The sequence below is a fragment of the Neodiprion virginianus genome, chromosome 6, assembly GCF_021901495.1.
Source record: "Neodiprion virginianus isolate iyNeoVirg1 chromosome 6, iyNeoVirg1.1, whole genome shotgun sequence".
NCBI classification, from domain to species: Eukaryota; Metazoa; Arthropoda; class Insecta; order Hymenoptera; family Diprionidae; genus Neodiprion; species Neodiprion virginianus.
In genome coordinates, this window is record NC_060882.1 from 10,484,558 (window position 1) to 10,504,569 (window position 20,012).

Consider the following 20,012-nt stretch of genomic DNA (forward strand, 5'->3'; position numbering starts at 1 on the left):
TTTACGATACATTGTATACATACATACATGTATATATATATTTATATATTACATAACTTACCCATGTCATACAATATATCGTTAATCGCATTTGATGCGTGTCATCCAATTCCCCCTCCGTATTTATACATATATGTATACGTACGCATGACTGTGTGTACGTTATGCAAACGATGAACGGAAGAGTTTGCAAAATACTACGTCGAGTTGCGTTGAATAATAAACAGTAAGACCATTGCAACAACTTTCGTCAAGTGAAAGATTTCTGCAAACTCTTTCATTATCTGCATTCGATTGCCTATATCACGCTTTTTTCCTACAATAATTATTTGTGCGGGCTTCGCTTTTTATTTCATCACAATTACTTCTCCACACGTATAAAATATCCACCATGATTACCCGATTGATGTACAGTCCATCTTCTAACCTAAAATCTCCCCGGTTTTGTCGTCACCGCATTTTGCTATCGTTTTTTCGTTCCAGTTTCCGTTTTTTTTTTTCTCTTTTTTTCCATTTTTTTTTTTCTTCTTCGCTCACATCCAGTAAACATGCAGCCTTCGTATGTGTATTTGTCAATCGCATGACACCTGTCTGACGAAATTTTGTAAAATCCCCGTAACTTGGGAGAACGTAAGATCATCGTAAACCCGAGAATCCCACGAGTCCCTAGCTTACACAATAATGGGTGGCGGCGCGAGGCCTGGTCTGACTGGTATCATTCTGTTTTGTGCCCAACCTGCGCTTCTGGTACTCACTGGTGGTATTTGGGCTGGTGTCCGCGTCTCTTCCGTGTCTCGGCCAAAAAAGGAGTTGCAACAGCGTGTTGTGTTCCAGCAACACGCCGCCCTGATTGGCGGCCCTAACGCTACCAGCTGTCCTGTCTGCAACAAACTCTTCCTAGGCGGCGAGGCTCTCATGGAACACATGAAGCACACCCACAAGGACCCAAACGCCTCCGGCGTTGCCAGTAAGTATCTAATTTTGCTACCTCAATTTGCCGTCTTCATTTTTTTCCCCCCTCCGATCAAACTTATCTCGTTTTTCACACGCTTCTCGTGACCGTCGACGAATCACCATACCGACATTCTTTTCACCCTCATTATTATAATCGATCGTCTTACGGGACACAGGAGAGAAAACCCCGAAGCGAACGAGTGTAATTTAACTATATCGGACAAGCGGTAGTTATGAGCCGCTACATGAATGCAGAAGAAAACCTTTTAGCCATTAGTGTTTAAGTGTAATTGGCCGATACCGATAATAATAAATCTATTGCTGGCTAGTTTTTCCCGTTAGAACAGATTCACGAACGCTGTAACATACGTGTATACACGCTCGTAACACGTCATTCCATCTGTCCTATAGAGTACATTTGCACTCGAATCGTTCACCAGCGTTGCATATCCCTGATGTGCATACGTGGGAGCTGGTGTTTTTTTCCTTCCCCCGTTTTTTCTTTTATTTTGCATAAATCAATAGATATCGCTTATTACGGGATTGTGGATTGGAGCGGTGTAATGGTAGCATTAATCGCTGTTCAAACGAATCCTGAAAACTTTTCAGATCATATTCAGCCAAGTGCAAGTACCGAGAGAGTAATCACATTGGAAAAATTAAAAATTCACGAATATTTGTAAAGGTAAACTGAAAAGCTTTCGGTTTACGTGCACCATCAGAAAAGTGGTTTGGCCAAAAAATTTGCCAGCTATCATCACGTATAACGATTTCACCGTCATGTTGCTGGCACGTTCTTGGCCAGCCGGTTCTGGTTTCATCGCGGTATTTTGACAATACCGCAGACTTCGTTACTTTCTATAGTTATCATAATTTTAAGATATTTTTTTTCCATTCATCCCCCGACTTACCCCCATATTTTTGCTTTGGCGCGGGCATATATGTATTTTTGTCATATTCATAATACCTTTGCATGTCACTCTACATAATACATCTTCTCATATTATATATATATATATGTATATATATATATATCAAACAAAACTGTACTAACTATCTTCTATTAGGTGGATTTCGCTTCTTCACGTGTGTCTAGTATATGTGTGAGAGAGTGTGCGATTGAGTATAACGTACCAGAGTCGAGTATACTAATCCTAAGATCATAACCCTTGTCACATTTGAGTAAATTATCTGTTTGAGAAATTAAGGATTTTAGAAAATTTACGTGACCAAGTCCAAGTGCAATTCTTCGTAACAATTGTCGTGGCACTATGCTGGTCAATTGTTTCGAGACATGACGGTGAGTAGATCAACGATGAGTGTTTTGCAGAGACGAGAAACACACGGTTCCTCAATTCTTGGGTCTAACCAAATCGGGAAACCGGTTACATAGCGATTAACGTGTGAATGAGGTGTACGAAAGTGGGTATAAGGATGTCGTTACGTTTATACAAATCTGGTGTAAATCTTGATACTGGGACGCTTTTCCTGCTTGGCATTGACCTTGAAATTGTGTCCCCCTGTTGTTCCTCCCGCTGACTGCACACCCTCCGTTGCCGGGGTTTACCTAGCGAAGCGACGGACTGCTAACCACCCTTGCCCCGTTTGCGGGAAACACTACGTTAACGAGGGAAGTCTCCGGAAACACTTGGCCTGTCACCCAGAGACCAGTCAGCTCAGTACGAGTCTCAGGATGTGGCCATGTTCCGTCTGCCAAGCCGTCTTCACTCATGAGAGCGGTGAGTACCCTGACGCCTACGGTTCCTGGACGCGATTAACGCCAGCGAAGGTGGTAGAATGTCGAAAGAATCGGAAGACCGGAAACACGAATCCATGTCACTGATGCTTTTTCTTCAAAACCATCCCACAGCAGCGCCTGAGATCCGGACTAACCGCCTCTTGAGCTGATCTAGATTCATGTTCCACGTTCTGCAAACAGAATTAATCCCATGGTCATTGACAACCGCTCGCTGCACTGCCAACAGACGATATTCATTCGTCGGGCAAAAGCGTTGCCGATATGGCAGTTGTGGTGTCAAATAACTGATACAAGTTTCCGATATTGACAGTGATAGAGTGACAAATGCGCGTTTCGACGTATGGTCTTTGGCACGCTTGCGACGTTCTACCATCGTTCTCTTTCTGGCAATGATACACTGCTGGGATTATTTATTCATCCGCTTTCTGTGCTCGTTGTATCAGGCCTACTGAGCCATATGGAGCATATGAGGATGGACCCTAAACATCAGTTTGCGGCCCAATACGTTCTGAGTCGTGCCGCAGCGGAGAGACGAGAAAGAGAACTTTTAGCTGCAACTAGTCAAAGTTTGGCTGGATCAGGTTTAGGTGAGTGTAGTTTTCTTCGTTTTATTTTTGTTCACACCCGAGCGATCGCCTACAAAGGCGAATCATAAAATAACAAGTATCCAGATGCAAGACGACCGCACGCACCGAACCATTTTGTCTCTTACCTCTAATACTACCCCGTTTATTTTTATCCAGGATCAGGTTTGGGTGTTTTGGGCAACCAGACTGGAGGACCGCAAAATTTACAGCAACCGCCGATGTGTCAATCGCCGTCGGCTCATTCCGACAGTAGTAGTGGTAACGGAAGACTTTCTTCCGCCGGAAGTGAACCTGGTACGTTCAAAATTCGTTATCTTTGAGGTGAAAAAAATCCATCCTCTGATTAATTCGATCGATATTTGACGACAATGAAACACCAATGTTCGGTGAAGAACAAATCTAATCAAAAAGAGGAAGTAATTTCTTCCTGCAGAATTTCGTATTGAGAAAAAAGTGAAACGGAAAGAAAGTAAAATTAAAAACTATAGATGTTACTCCGAAGTACTTTTGTGATGTTCTGATGAGAGTAGATTTTTGCGTAGGCGCCGGATTGCTGAACAACAACAATAACAACAACAACAACAACATGGCGTCGCCTGGTCCGAGTGGCAATAAACTTGGCGAAATGCTTCGTGCTGGGAGTCAACCTGGAGCGGCACAACAGTATCACGACGAAATGCAGTCCCAACAACAACGCATGGCAGCGGCTATGGCGGCAGTATCGGCTGGTAAGTTTACGACATGTTTGAGTAATAGGCGAAACTTCCATTTCTCGACCTTTTGGCGTTGAATATCGAGTGGACCTTTGGCGAATCAGGTCGTAAGGTGAAACGTTCTATAAAAGTTCTCCAGTGTTTGAGGTCTTTTTACGAGGATCAAAATCTCGGAAAATGACTGCAACGAATTTGACTCGTCGAATCTTCTTCAGAACTTGATTACTCACTAGACGTCGTTCAAAATGACGTGCTGCTTCTTACATGCACGTCGCGATTCAGTTAGTTGAGATCAAATGTATAACTCAATAATGATCCGCAATAACACGCCGTTGCGAAAGACATTGGAATATATGTAATGAAAACGATATTACTAAATTGCAATACATGTGTGTGTATGAGTATCCGGGAATCGTTATCGATGTTTCGTCGCTCACACTGCAGAATTATTTGCCACTAATCAAGAATTATACGGTAATTGAATAAGGTCTCGGCTTATGAAATTATCACGATTGTTCAACTGCTGTCACTTAACGAACCTTGAATTAGATCAACTTACTCCGACGAGTACATGTACCTAATCACGTAATTCCGTGACGCGACGAACGTGACATTTAAATAATTATAGTACGCATTATGAGTATACATGCTTCGCTGAAAAAAATAGGGTAATTTCAACATTGTTTAAATTTCCCGGAAGGTTCGATCAAATATTTACGTTAATTCAACATTCGTGAATTAGGCAAAGCATTAGCGAATAACGCGTGTTGAGGAATCGACTCAAGTTAAAAAAAAATGTCTATTTTTTATACGGATACATTTTGCCAGTTATTTTTTCATCTTGATAGTATGTAAAATAAAAAGCACGAATATCCTGGGTGAAATTGATAATATTGAATGTTGATTCAATTCTCTTTACCGACAAAGAACTTGTTCTGTTAATTGTTACTCATTTGAATGAAGTACGATTCAAATTTCGATACTGATCTGATGCTGAAATTATAGTCATCGATACCAAAAAGATGCCGAATGAAATCCGAGATAATTTCGATAGTTAATCGCTGGTGTTGCAACAAATTTTCGCACGTTTCGCTAGTAAACTCGAACAATTAGTGACATCTGGCGATCATCTGTTGTATCATTATTAGCCTCTATTTTACATTACATGGCTGAAATGATAGAAGCCTGAAATTCCCTGATCTAGAAAAACTACGGACACTTCAATAATGATATAATTGCAAATTGCGGTTGATTTCACACAATTATATTTGTAAACCTATGTAATGAAAATGCGATTCGAAAACCAAATATATTTTACAATTGATACAAATTACGTCCAACCACAGTCTCGTGGTCAAATACCGGAAATTTTAAAAGGCACACAGCGCATAGTAGCAAATAAATCGATTAGCTTTGACCGGATTGCATTGTTTGACTGTCGAAACGGTAACGAACGGTTATTGTCCAAACAAAAATCTATGTATGTACCTTCCTTCGGTATTTGCCGGTCAATGGTCTCTTTAGCTTGGGAGTATAATTTTCGTCCTTGTGTCGGTAATACCCTCCACCAGATACCGACCTAAAACTTGATGGAAATACGGTCGGCCTTGTAGCATCTGACACTGAAGGTACAAAAAGGGAAATTGAGTTACACAGAAAATATTATTTTCCGGTAAAGAAGAAAAGGTTAAGGATTACGCTGAGCATGTTCAAAGTCAATTCTGTCATTCCGCTTACTTCTTAGACTGTTCGTCGAAATGATAACAAAAACACTAACTGAGATATCAAATTATTGGTCAAAAACCGCTTGGCAAGAAAGGGAAAGTTTTGCCTTGTAATTTTTACAAACATCGAGATTTGAATATGCGGAAAAAACAAGCTTCTGGCTGGAAGAAATGCATTGAATCTACTCGCGTTGCTCATTATCGCAATTAAATATTAAGAGTATCGAAAAATCGTGCATCTCCTTCATATCACTGTACCTTGTGACTTTAACGTTCTTAGAAATTTTTTGCAACACTTTGTTTTAAAGCGCAAAAGGATTCAGTGCCGCGTTGATCCTACATCAAAAAGTCGATTCGATTGCTTTCTTCCAAATTCAACCCCGTGCTTCACTCTCGATGAAATTCTCTACGCTTGTGCAATATTTCAATCCAATGAAAACGATTTCTGGGCGAATCCTGCGCCTTCATCTTAGCTCCCCGAATTAAAGGTATTCCTCTTCTCTTCACCAGGTCTGCAAAATTCGGTATCGCCAAACCTATCACCGGCAGATATCGCGTCCTTGGCGGCGGCGATGCGCATGGGAAACAACGGCGACATGGGTGGTGGACCTCAGGGTTCCACGGGTCCTCAACAACAAAGTGTCCAAGGGCAAGTACCGGAACAAGCCCTCAGAATGCACCAGGCCGGGGCTCTTCTTCGTTCGCAGGCCGAGGCGGCTCTGAGACTCGCGGTAGGTTGAATCTTCGGACATTTCTTCGAGCCCGCCCGAAACACGCCCTCGACTCACTGTCGCTGACACTCAAATTTTTTTCTTTCTTTTTCCAGGTTTCGCAGGCAACTGCCGTGGCGGCCAGCTCTGGTACAGACATGAGGCATCATTTGGGACAGCACAACGGTGGCGCATCCGGAATGCCCGGACACCATGGAAACCAACAACTTTCCCAGCAAGATAATCTCTCCCCGGACTTGGGTGAGTGTTACTCTCATCGTCAGACACAATCGGCTTGCCCGGTTCTCTTACGATCGCGGCGATCAATAGTCTCGAGAAAATTCATCTCTCTTAGTCCGAAAGATTTTTTTTACACACTTCGCTAAGTATCTTCCCGCTATAGAGTCGGTGGAACATTAGAAGGAGTTTGACTTTCTTTTCTTAAAATTCTTAGCGCTTTATTTGGACAAATGATGGAAAAAATTTTGCGGACATTACTCCGGGATTCATGTGAAAAATCTCTTTTAATTTCACTATGAATTCGTAATTTTATCCTGATAGTTTTATCGGGTCTCTCCGCTTGCCTAAAACGACACGAAACGATTGTAGATCTGTATAACTCTTCGCATGAAATTCGTTACGATATTTAAAGAATACTTTTCAGACCTGTATCAAAACTTGCTGATTTTTAACACCGATCTTTTAATTCCCTGAAATCAGCTAGAATCAGTGCGCTGGCTACTCCTGAAACTTTTTTTTTAAATCGTTTGATGACGTCCTTTATGATCATGTCGAAGACTGATCAATTATTTGCGACAAAGTTCAAAACTTTTTATTGAACAATAATTTGTAGAGGCAGTATTGTCACCGTAGTAGGTATATGTATGGACGTGAATCTTTTTTTATTGTTGACGCGTTAACCATGTCTTGTCGAAGTATAGAACGAACGAGAAAGAAAATAATTAAAAAACATGAATGATTGATGAAATTTTCCAGGTGAAGCGCTGCGATTACAAGAGCAGCGTTTGGAGCAGGCGTTGCGATTGCACGGTGACCCTCGGGCGCTGGGTTTCACCCTCCAGCACGTTGTTAACCAGCAAAATAACCAGCAACCATGAAAATTCAGCTACTACTGAGACGAGTGGACCCCTTGGACGGGCGAACAATCCTTTAATCCGGCGAAGAAAGACCACCAGGAGCGTACGACGACTTCCGACGAGCAGATTCAGCAGAGTCTGTTGGCGCAAGAACAAAACCCAACTCCAGCTGACCTTACCGAGATGCCAGACAGAGGCGTGAAACGGAAGTTGGACGATATCGGGGATGACGGAAACAGTGCGTAGAACTTTGCTTCGTAAGGAAATTGAAAAGAGAAAGAATCGCGAAGGCAACGGAATCGGAAGAAGCCGATTTTGTTCAGTTGTTCGTGAAGGGATCGAAACGCAACGTCCAAGTGCGGTCAATTGAAAATTGCTCGTTGTCTCAGCAGTACTCGTTAATGATGAAATAAAAACAAAAACAAGCGAAGAACGAAGAGAAAATAGTTTCTCGAATAAAAGTTTGAGAAACGAAAAAAAACACACACACACACACACACACATACACACGAACTGCGTGATGTGATGAAGTGATTTATTGTACGATAAGAACACATCGAGCCGCGTTAAAAGGACATTTAAAAAAAATGCAGATTTCACCGTGGCTCAGTGAGAGACTAGTAAGTTCGTACGGTAAGATTTCTTTTTTCACCTCGACACGTTTTCGAATTTGAGATCGTGTTACGGCTCGATTTCCTGGCGTATGTAACCGCATCGATAATTAACGATTGAGAGATATTGAGAGTTACATACGGTTCGAAACCGGGGACGAAAGAAAATCGTTCTACGCAAAATCTTACTTTCATAGATATAAAGTGACCGTCGCAAGTCCCATCAAATTTCCGTATAGCAAAATGAGACAAAAACATAAAATAAACAAAAAATTGCAATAACGATGGTTATATACTTGTATCCTATACTATTAAAAAAAAAAAAAATGCTCCAGATATTTCCGGATAAACGTAAACAGAAAACTTCGGTAGAGGTCAGGGAATATTTGTAAGGTTCTTGCGGCGTGACACGATAATAAATATATAAAATATATAGTTAATGTGACGAGTCAAATGATGAAACAAAGGTCAAACGGGCGACCTTTTTTCATTAACGGGCTCAGCAAAACTATAAAAGCCAGAACTTGAGGTTCCCTAAATCTTACTTTAATTCTAATTAAGGATCGTAAACTTTAGGTATATATATATAAATATATATATATATTATAATAATATTAATAATGATGCAACATACACATATACACACGTACACGTGTGCTCGGCGTAGCACGAAAACTATTAGTTCGTAAGCAAACAAACAAAATAATATTATTATTATTACGAGGAAGAAAAAAAAAATAACAGTTATATATAAATATATATATTTGAATATATATCTATATATACGCATACGAAATATGGAGATCGTAAGTGTGAAAGATAGAGTGAGAGAATGTGAGAGAATGAGTGTGCAAGGAAGAGTAAGTAACTAAATGCTACATATTATATATAAATATTATAAATAATAAATATAGGGTTTATGAGACTAAGGTAGTTAGACGGAAAAATATGCAGCGAGATACACGCGCACGCGCAACAAAAAGAAAAAAAATTAGGTGAAAATCTTTTTCGAAAAATGCGTTTGAGAATGTTTGAGGTGAATCTGAGGTCCTGTGATCGTTAAAAAAAAACTAAGGAAAAAAAAGAATTAAAAAAAAAAAAAAGAACAAGATATTTTCTTATTTCAAAATAACGTCTAAATAAACACGTATAATTGCATAACTATTATTCATATTTTCATTTCAATTGCAATACATAAAATATATGCATAATTATAATTACGTTCTCGCAATATATTTGTAGAGAAAATTTTTATAGGCTTATATCGCTTATATTATATGAAAAATAATCTTCCGTCGGTTCGTTATCGCTGATCAACCATTCGATTTTATATTAATTAATTTTTTCTTTCGCCATTTTCATTTCCGGTGGTCTTTTGTATACGGATAATGAGTAGAAGATTTTAAAAAAATGTGCAACGGAAACAATATATAGATGATTTAAAGAAGAAGATTAATAATAATAATAAAAAGAAAACATACGTTGACAATATATTATATACGTTTTATTTTCAAGCAATCGCAGACTGAGGAGCGCGGAATGAATGGAAACCGTACGAGTGATATATACCGACTACTTTTCTCACTTTTTTGGTATTTTCAATAATTTTTAACACTGTGAGGTAAAAAGGAATAGAGAAAATAGAAATCAAAATATGTTATTTCTTTTCTTGAAGTATATAAGAGAGAAGACGTGTGCTTCTTACTTTTGTGTACATACACGTGTAAGAAATTTTCGCGGTATGAGAAACTCTTGTTTATAATTTTCATTAATGATCGTCACGTGAAGGAATATATAAATAACGAAACAACACAATACAACCCCCACCTCGAAGAGAATGAGAAATAACCACGGGGAGTTATCCGAAAGAGACAAAAATCGCTAAAAATTCATCGACAAAGCTACCATATAATGGCCGTGCGATAACGATCCCTGCATCGGTGTGAAACTGGTACGAAGAAAATATGCTTTCACATGATAAATTCTAGGTGTTTGGCTTTGGTCGCGACATTAGACATTGAAAAGAAATTAATTCCGCATACCAAATTAGGAGAAAATTTAAATAGGGTGTAATAATTTTATATCACCGCAGGTTATGAATTGAATTATTAACGTACATTAGTCCGTGAAATTAATTCCACAGTTCCAGTTTTACACTCGGATGCAGAGGCTAATTTATCGCAGGTTTTTTTTTTTTTTTTGTTCTTTATCAATATTTCCGTTACAGTGCGTTTTTCCTCATACTAATTAGTGTAAATACACAATACGAACCATACTACAATTACAATAGCTTAAACAGGAGAAAAAAAAAAAGAACATAATAACTTACACATAAAGAAAATAGGTTAGTTTATATGTACATATACCTAAAGCCGGGTGAGTGTTCACCCTCGCCCTGCCACCATGAAAAATATTCCGCAAAGCCTTGGTTCCCCGGGCATTCCGAAGATATCACAGAAAAATCACAGCGAACGAAATTTGCGTATTGCGAAAGGTGCACACGTGATGTTTGTATACGTACAACAGTTTTCTTACTTTTGGAATGAAAAAATAAACTTCAACAAGGGGTTCACGGGCGCGGAAATGTTTTCTTTTTCGAACTTTCCGTTTTTCGACTTTTCCGTTTCTCACTAAATACAAAAAATATACACACGCATATACAAATACACAAATTATCACAGCCTTGCGATGGATTGTACAGCTATAATGATAGATTTTAAGCCGACACTTTCACACTATATATCATGCACCACTGGCCTCTCCACACGATAATAGGGACCAAAATTATTTTCTCAAAAAACAAGAAAACCTAAAACAACAATTAATTGCGTAATTTCAAACCTTGACTTTCGGATTAAAGACAAACAAGATCTGTATTTCTCCGTCTCTGGGAAAATAATAATAATAATAATTATAACAATAATAATGATAATAATATACAGATTAATCAAAATTGCCAACAGTTTGCGTTCAAGTTTTATTTTAAGTGAGTCTTTTGTCGTAAGACCACGTGAAAAATAAACATGCATAATTTTTTTTATCAAATTTGGCTGCAACCGAATACTAATGATAATTGACTCACTGAGAATTTTTTTTTTTCTTTCCATCTCAACATCGCTAAGATATCTTTCCGCGATTCCATCGGTGGGAATTTATACGTTATACCTTAACGAGAAAATAAAACATGAAAATTCTCTTATCGGCTTCGTGTAAAAGAAAATTAATTAAAATTCATGACCGGTCCCTAGAATTGAACAGAAAAAAAAACCAATTAAAAACACAACGTTGAAACATTTGAAAACTGCTATAAACAAGTAAAACATTTTTGATCGGGACTCGAGGCGTAACATCGTAAAATTCAGTTCTGTTACTGATTTTACGAAGTTTGTCTCGCTCCCCCCCGAACATGTAAAATACTTAAAACACAATAGCTTGTAGTGTATGTTCTGTAATCGATGATAAAAGGTAAAAACAAAATATAGGCGACCGTCTTTGCGCCGCTGGGATGGTCGTCGAAAAAAATCACAAAAAAATTTACAAATATATTGGTTTACATATGCCCGTAAGTGGGCTGGTCTCGCAGTTTTTAGTTTTTTCAAAGTGCTCGTTTCGCGACCAGGAATAAAGATGATTGAAAATAAAATAAAAGAAACAGCGATTAAAAGGTTGCAGGATGTGACCGAAGGATAGGTCAGGTTGATCGTAACGTGATCGTAACGCGATCGTGGAAGGGTGCGAATAATCGCGCCTTGTTTTTATCGAATTGCACGAGGCAATAACAGGAAATAAAAATGTGATCGACCAAGATCATGTACGAAGACAGAAGCGCGAAACGGGTACCGAATCAATTGACGATGACTGAAAAATATACAAAGCTGCGTAAACCGGTCCTATAATATACAATAATCTTAATCTCTCCATGTAAATTTGCTAAATGTTAAATAACTAATGAAAAATTAATGCCATAGCCCGGATGCACTGGTGTATACTCCCAGTGCATACACACTCACAAATACGACTCGACTTCAATAATAAAAGTGAAAAAAAAATATGCAAACGATGATATATATATATATATATATACACACACATATATATATATATATATTCATCTCGTCAACAGTAATACAAGAATATACAATCACAGACTCGATTCAATAACAATACATGTATAAATATGCCCAATTACATGCAAGATAGCCCTGATCAAAAGCGCGACCAAATGCTTTTTACACACTCATACATCAACCAAAAATCGGAGGACGTGAGTAATACAGTTTTACCGCATACACACACCCTGGTGTTGCGGTATCTGTATCGTCGACCCTCCACCCATACACACGCACACGCACTCACACGCACACAGCAAACACACAATTTACGGATATGTAAAGACAATTGATTTTGTAAATTATTCAAAAACAAATCAACATGAAAAAAAAAAACAACAAAACAGAAAAAAATCTCTGTCAACGATCCAAATTCTCATCACTTTTCGGTGTATGTACGGCCATGAAAATTAGTGACAAAAATTAAAAAAAAAAAAAAAAAAACCGAATACATTTTTTAATTCTGGAAAATAAAAATTTAATACCACGATAATCGCGGATTCGATCTGGAATATGATGCAAAATTCGATTATTTCGTTACGGATATTTATGTTATTTCGTTAACAAGTCAATTTATTATTTCATTTTATTTTATTTTCTTCTCTAGTACAAAAAATTAACGATATAATTATCACCCAGCACAATCTAAACATATATACGTACATTTTACACGTATGTAGAGAAAGAATATTATCCCGGAAATGACGACATAGCGAATTCTTTTCAAAGGAACAAAGGCTATGCATACGTAACGATACCCGATTGCGACGATGAATATAAAGCTTTGCACAAGCAGCCTGCACCCACAACTGTTTTTCTGCTGTGAACAGTTGCAGAATCTTTTAGACATAAACAGGCGAACAAGCATAAGAAACAGAACAAAAAAATAAAAAACATAACGAAGTATAATAAATAATAAATGAATTTCTTTTCGATCGGGTTTGATTTTTTAGTGGAATAATCTTATACAATGAATATGTAATACGCAGCATAAAAACCGACAGTCTAGCAGAGCGAGCACCTCGCGGTACGCGTTTTCACGCGCTGCCGAACTGAGCCTCTGCACGTTTATAAACCGGAATAAGTTGTTTAAATATTCACTATAATAATAAACTATAGATACGTAAGATGGTGGGCCCCTGATGGTGTGTACAACACCCGTCGCAGACATCCCGCTTTTATTATGTCACCTTTGATTCTCAATCATGCGGTTCATACAGCTGATAGCGATCTAGATTCGTTATTACCAGATGAAAAACAGACAAAATCATTAAAAAAATCACTTTTTATTTTTCGCACTTCTCAGCTACTTATTCAATATCAATTGGAGAGGATAATTTTAAGTTACATTGATCGATAAATATTTCTTGAAATTTGTTCTTGCTGTAAACATTTTCGTACAAAGCGCAGATCTGCGGATGACGAACGAAATGAAAGATTGAATTCGTTAATTAAAATGGTATATTCCGAATATAGAAGAAATTTGTCACAAAATTACTAACGTAAAGAAAATTTTTTTTTAATGTATACATGTCTCTGTTAATTAACCTAACCGTCATTATGGTTAAATACGTGTAACGATTAAAATAGATGGACGATCCAAGGGGCCCACTGTATTTTTTGCCATAGGTAACTGCGACTTACAATTTAGCATGATAATTGCAGTGCCGTCTGGCAAAAAATTTCTTTTCAGAATATTCTGAAAGTTTTTTTGTTGATATGAGAATGTTTTCTTTTCGGTTTTTTCCTTCGCATACGAATCTGAGTTAACCGAGTTCCCAAAGATTGCTGGAATGCAATCGAAAAATCACACAAGAAAAAAATCATTCTATTCGGCGACAATGACGCTAGTCATATTTCTAAAATATTGTTACACAAACGCGATGTTCAAAAAATTTCGGTTCCCAAGCGACGAAAGCAAACAAAAATGAATTTAAAAAGAAAACACGTATCCAGCAAAAACACAATGAAATAGTCAAAGTCCGCTAGTGAGTGCTTCTGTAAGGGATTTCGTTACAGTAACAAACATTATCAATATACAACAATCAATTAGTGCTATACGTATAGAGAACAGTATAAAAGTTAACCGATAAATAATTGTATAATTATGTAAGTAAGTACAGGATTTTTCAGTGTCTGCTTGCAACCGCGTTTTTTCAAACAACGAAAAAAAAAAAAAAAAACAACCCATCTTTATTTTTCACATTATATAATCAAAGCAAGAGAAAAGAAAAAAACCCCGGTTCTAAATGGCCTAAGAAAAATATATATACTACTAATGTACGTCGCTGTCAAATACATCACCGCAAAAAGAATACGGACTTCCAACGAATTACTTTTTTCTCCGAAGTCTCCTGTCTGATCAAGATGTTAGTAAATATAATACAAAAACAAAAAAAATCATACAAAAAAAATCACAAAAAGTGTCCCCGGAAAAGGAAAAAAAAACAAAAAAAAAAAAAAAAACGCCAACAGTAATAATCATTGCAAGATGTTTACATTTTGGAGAATTTTAAGCCTTTTTTCAAGTCCTTTCCATACTATACGCATAATATATTATACGAATAATATGATAATAAATGTATTAAGTGTGTAGCTTAGCCAACGTGTATTCACAATAGAGATGATCGTAAATATCTTAACGCGTACAGCCATATTTAAACAATGTTAAATACCAGTGTCAATATTAATAAACAGGAATGATTTTAGCGCGGAAGCACCCACTACGGAGGTAAATAGAACTCTACTCAGATTCGGATCGGAGTGCTCTCGAACATGGCACCCATCTTGAACAATTGTTGTTGCGTAGCATTATAAGCCCTGCAAGATTGCCAAGACCTACAATTACTTTAAATTTTCTATTCGCCCCCCCCCCCCCCCCCCTTCGTTCGCCGATTCCTACGAATGATTTACATAGATAGACACACTACCAAAATTCTTATACAGCTTTTTTTCACCGTTTCACTCTAACGAGATTCGTAGTACAAAAATTTCTTTCCGAGCAGCGGCTAATTTCGTTATTTTTCACATGTGTCTGAAGAAACAGATCAACTTCTGTTTGATTTAATGTTTCAAGATGGCGTGTCCTGACTTTCGGAGATTTGTTTAAAACACAGCGTTGCGTTATGTCACTTACAACGTTGTTTTACCACAATACAACCATCCCCACCACCCCTTCAATACAACCCTCCCCCTACCCACCCCTAATTCTACTCATACGTTCTTGTTTGTTCGTTATTATGTGTGTAGGCGCGCCCCTTTTTGTGCCATTTGCCAGGAGAAAGGTGATGATTGGTTTGACAGTTTGGCGAGAAAAATTTGTAGGAATAAAAATCTGAACTTCTTACGTCGATTAGTCAATTGAGCAAGCGTAACGCGGTTGTCATAACTCAAAATCATGTGAATTTTATGGTGTTTGGAAGAAAATTGAGACGAAGCTTGACGTGATTGAATATCGAGTAGGTTAGCATGGCATGATTGGCATGTTTGCCACGCACATATTATACGGGGCGCGCAAATTACTAAACGTTCCATTTCAAATAATTTACGTACAGTTACATCAAAGCAAAGTAATGTTGATTTTCACGTATAGCGGCTCGTGCCATGAGTTGTATCCGCATGTGACGGATAAACCTGTGCGAGTTAGCTGTCAAAGTTTTAAGGTATACATTAAGTTTCCTAAAGTCCCCTTTTGGGCAAACACACTGGCGAATTTTCGGTCCCGTATTCCCGACAATTGAGAATGATCAGTAGTTGAAGAAAATTTGAAAATGAGAAGAGTGTGGAAATGAAACACAAGAAAGGATAAAAATTGTTCGAAATTCAATTCTAGTCAAAAAACGGTACAAATATACCGAAACTTTTTAGATTTAGTATATAGGGTGAAATCGATACTTATATATAGATATTGCGAAAAGACGTCTCGACCTGCTGGCGTGTATTTCCATTGTAATCGTATACGATAAACTTTCGATTTGTGTAAAATATAGCGGTCGAAAATTCTTAATCAGGGTTTACGGGACCATGACTAAAATATCCATGTTGACAAAGAATAGCCTTTTTTTTAATTTGTTGTATATTTATCGACTGGGAGCTATAACTGATACTTTTTCAATGGATGAACGGTGCGAATGAAGTTTGAAATTGTGAATTTTATATTACAAATCATCAATCAATTGCCTAGGCAGCGGAAGCTTAGAATTTATCGTTTGAAAACCTTCCAATCAAATCAAAAATACGTCTAAACAATACCACAAAATTCACGTTAACCCCATATATGCTATTGAAGGAATTTCGAATGAAACAGGCATCCGAGAACAGCGTGAAATCATACGATTAGGTTGCACAAATGAATTACTGACAAAAATTCGTTGCCTGGGCAATATTATAATTTTTTTGTTTGCAATTTTTTTTCTCCGATTTTTCGATAGGTCTGTTAACTACAATATACAATGATTAATATTAAGGCAATTGAAAGCGTATTTTAGTAATATTTGGTAAATTTCGCTAGTAATTATCGTCGCATTAAAAACTACATTTCGAGATTTTTTATATTTATACAATATGAACATGTACGTAACCTACGTAAATAATTTTTGTTAGGTTAAGTATTGATGTTTTTTTTTTTTTTTAATTTTTTTTTTTTTTTAATTGCTACGTCATTCAATTAGTCTTAATTCATGTTAACATTTTGTTGAACGTTAAGAAGGCATGCCGCGTGAATTTGGGAGTAAGAAAAAATAACGAAAAAAATTGAAATGGTGTGCGGTGGTATTCTTTTTTCTCGAAATTGCACGCGGCAGGTCTCCTTTAACTGTGCATATATGACTGAATGTTCTGTAATCGGTAATATTTAAAGGTATCACATGATTTATCCAATTTAAGTTTTTCGCATAACGTTTGAGGTATAGCTATGGTAATAATAATAATAACAATTATTATTATAGTCTGGAAAGCTGAGAAAAATTTTATATTATATATGCAAGATGTTGGGCATGTTCAACTTTTGTCTTGTTATTTTTCTTGGTTTCTTTATACATTGTTTTTAAGTTCCTAGACTTATCATAATATCGTTCAAAATAACTGTACAAGTACATATGTGTAATTATAAAAATTGATAATAATAATTAGACTGATAGAAATGATAATAATTTGAACGACGAAGTAGGAGGGGAAAAAAAGGAAGAGAAAAATTGAAGTTATGTTTGCTAGTCAAAATTGGTTAATAATTCAAAATCGAGTTGAGAATTATTTATGTAAGTTTTTATTTGAACTGCATGTGGGAAAACTATAATTACTACGGTTCTTTAGTTACTACTTTTAGGTTCGGTGTATTAAATTATAAATAAATGATTTATGTTACGGAGCGTGTATAGATAAAATTGCATAATTGCGAGTTTAACAACTATTAATGCGTATGATATGCTTGATTGAGCGCGAACTCTTTTTTGTAAACTCTTGTCTTCATTGTTTACATACAATATGTTATTTACTTGACGTGATATTCTAGTTTCATCATGTGTTCTGTACAATATTTTATTTTTCGTACGTATTATTCTCTTCACATTTTAGTTCATCACTAGCTACTATATATATATGTATACTATATGTTGCTAATGCCAACATTTACGATGTTAAAATACGCTGACGATTGTCATATATACACAGAACAAGGACCCGTGCATTTACTCGTATAAACATATGTGATTAGTATAATAACGTAATTGGACAATTTTCGGGAAGACTTTGATTACGTTTATTTCAAACTATACATGCAATTATTGCCGAATCCTTACTGACGTGCCAATTATAATCGAAGAAAATTATCGCATAAAGGAATGAAAGTTACTTATACGGTTGAAATGTTTTTTGCCAATTTAAACGAACTGCAAAATTACCTTATAGGCAATTTTTAAATTCGAATATAGTTCGCACAGTAAGGCTACTATAAACTTGCATATTGACATATTGTAATATACATTTAGTCTCTTTCGGTTACGAGTGAGCTCCAAGAGTTGAACGTTGTTTAAGAGAGAGAAAGACAGGAGGAGGGAATGAAACATTAAGATTAAACGTCGATATTAGGCAAAGCAAAATATGCAGGAAGAAAATAAATTCGAAATTCAAAGTTCCAAAACATTTTGTAAATAGGCACTTCTAATTACTGTAAACACTAGGCAATGTTTAGGCTAATGTGCGAAACAATTGAATATTCAAAAACGTAGACTAAGATCAAATTCAGAGTCTGGGGTTGTAATTAAGGCTACCGTTTCGATGGAATTTCTATCCAAATTTGCTCTCTTTTGACGGGGACAAAATTTCTGTAAGATATATACAATAAATATCAAATTTTACATGTGGCATTAAACATATAGAAACTAAGTTAGGCTTAAAATTACGATTGTATGAAGGAAAAAAAAGTTTTTCGAAATTTCGGAAATGGTAGCTGCACCTCGGCTCGTCTAAAATTAAGTGATTAGAAATTATGGAAATGATGAAATTAAGAACAACTAATACTAAGTGGACTAGAATCGCAACCGATGGGCATTATGAAGATATAAAAAAAAAATAAGAAAAAATCGTGGAGCGTCTTTTTCAAAAAGCGTCCAAAATTGTACCTATTTTCATTTGATAAATTATTATATTATATTATATTATATTATATGTATGTATGTATAAATATTATATATATATATATATATGTACATGCATATATATATATATAGATATATACGATGACGATGACTAATTATTATTACATAAAAGTTATATCTATATTGGAAGTGACGTATTCGGTCGTGGTTATGCATATACATATGTTAGCTAAGGCAAAAAAGAAAAAAAAAAAAATTAGACAAAATTATCGACAGAAAGATTTAATTAATGATTGTACATTGTATGTCAACAAGAATATGACAAAAATGAGAGAAAAAAAATAGTAACGTCCCCCCTCGAAAAAAACACAGCAAAAAACTTGAAAAAAAAAACTCATAATAATTACTAAGATAAAATTTACGTTCCACGTTTGAATTTGTAAATGAAAACGATCGTATTCGGTGTTCTTATTGTTTTTGTATATCGTTTGAGAATATTATAGTGGCCCTGGACAATATATGTTTGTATGATAGTAGCTGGAAATTGGTTATTCAAAGAAAACAAAAATCTGTAAAGATATCTCGCGCGTTCCAGGCAGCTAAAACTCAAATATTGATTCTTGGTGGTCGATTTTCTGTTTGTAATCTTCGACACTCTAGGATTAGCTGGGTATAAGAATTTGCGACCTATACAGTTTAGAAATTCAAATAACGTTAGCCTAATTTTTTTATATCGTAACCGTTCGAAAAGAGCCAAACCGCGACAAGCGAAACTTTTATACAAATAAAGTAAATTAAAACACGTCACGGGAAAATTTTCATTTCGAACGGTTATGGCTTCACTCAACACTTTTAAATACTTTATACAGTAATTCTACCGTTTCCATGAAACCAGTGTGAATGGATGATGAAGTAAAACGTGATTTAAGAGAAGAACTAAAGCATACATTGTCGAACTGTTGGGACATTCTGCGTTCAGTAATACGATAGTGAAAAAACAAATAACGAAAAGAAAAAAGAAATACACTTTGTTTATTGTTTCTCTGTTCAACGCATTATATTAATATTGTCATTGATGACTATTATTATTATTATCATTATTATTACTTTTATTATTATTAATTATTATTATTATTATTATTATTATTATTATTA

At 36.2% G+C, this 20,012-nt stretch overlaps 1 protein-coding gene across 5 annotated transcripts in view; it reads left to right on the forward strand.

The window, feature by feature from the left end:
* LOC124307661 (zinc finger protein 853-like) overlaps positions 1-19,868 on the forward strand; it is a 64,278-nt gene extending 44,410 nt beyond the window's left edge. For 2 of the 5 annotated variants that reach the window (XM_046769590.1, XM_046769591.1), the window contains exons 5-12: positions 808-967; positions 2,481-2,693; positions 3,157-3,300; positions 3,457-3,594; positions 3,831-4,028; positions 6,248-6,468; positions 6,564-6,708; positions 7,444-19,868. In XM_046769590.1, the coding sequence (XP_046625546.1) occupies positions 808-967; positions 2,481-2,693; positions 3,157-3,300; positions 3,457-3,594; positions 3,831-4,028; positions 6,248-6,468; positions 6,564-6,708; positions 7,444-7,565 (1,341 nt within the window). In that variant the 3' untranslated portion in view covers positions 7,566-19,868. The remainder of the gene's footprint in view (positions 1-807; positions 968-2,480; positions 2,694-3,156; positions 3,301-3,456; positions 3,595-3,830; positions 4,029-6,247; positions 6,469-6,563; positions 6,709-7,443) is intronic. The other 3 variants (XM_046769594.1, XM_046769595.1, XM_046769593.1) reach the window with 2 other exon arrangements.
* Positions 19,869-20,012: the final 144 nt, after the last annotated feature.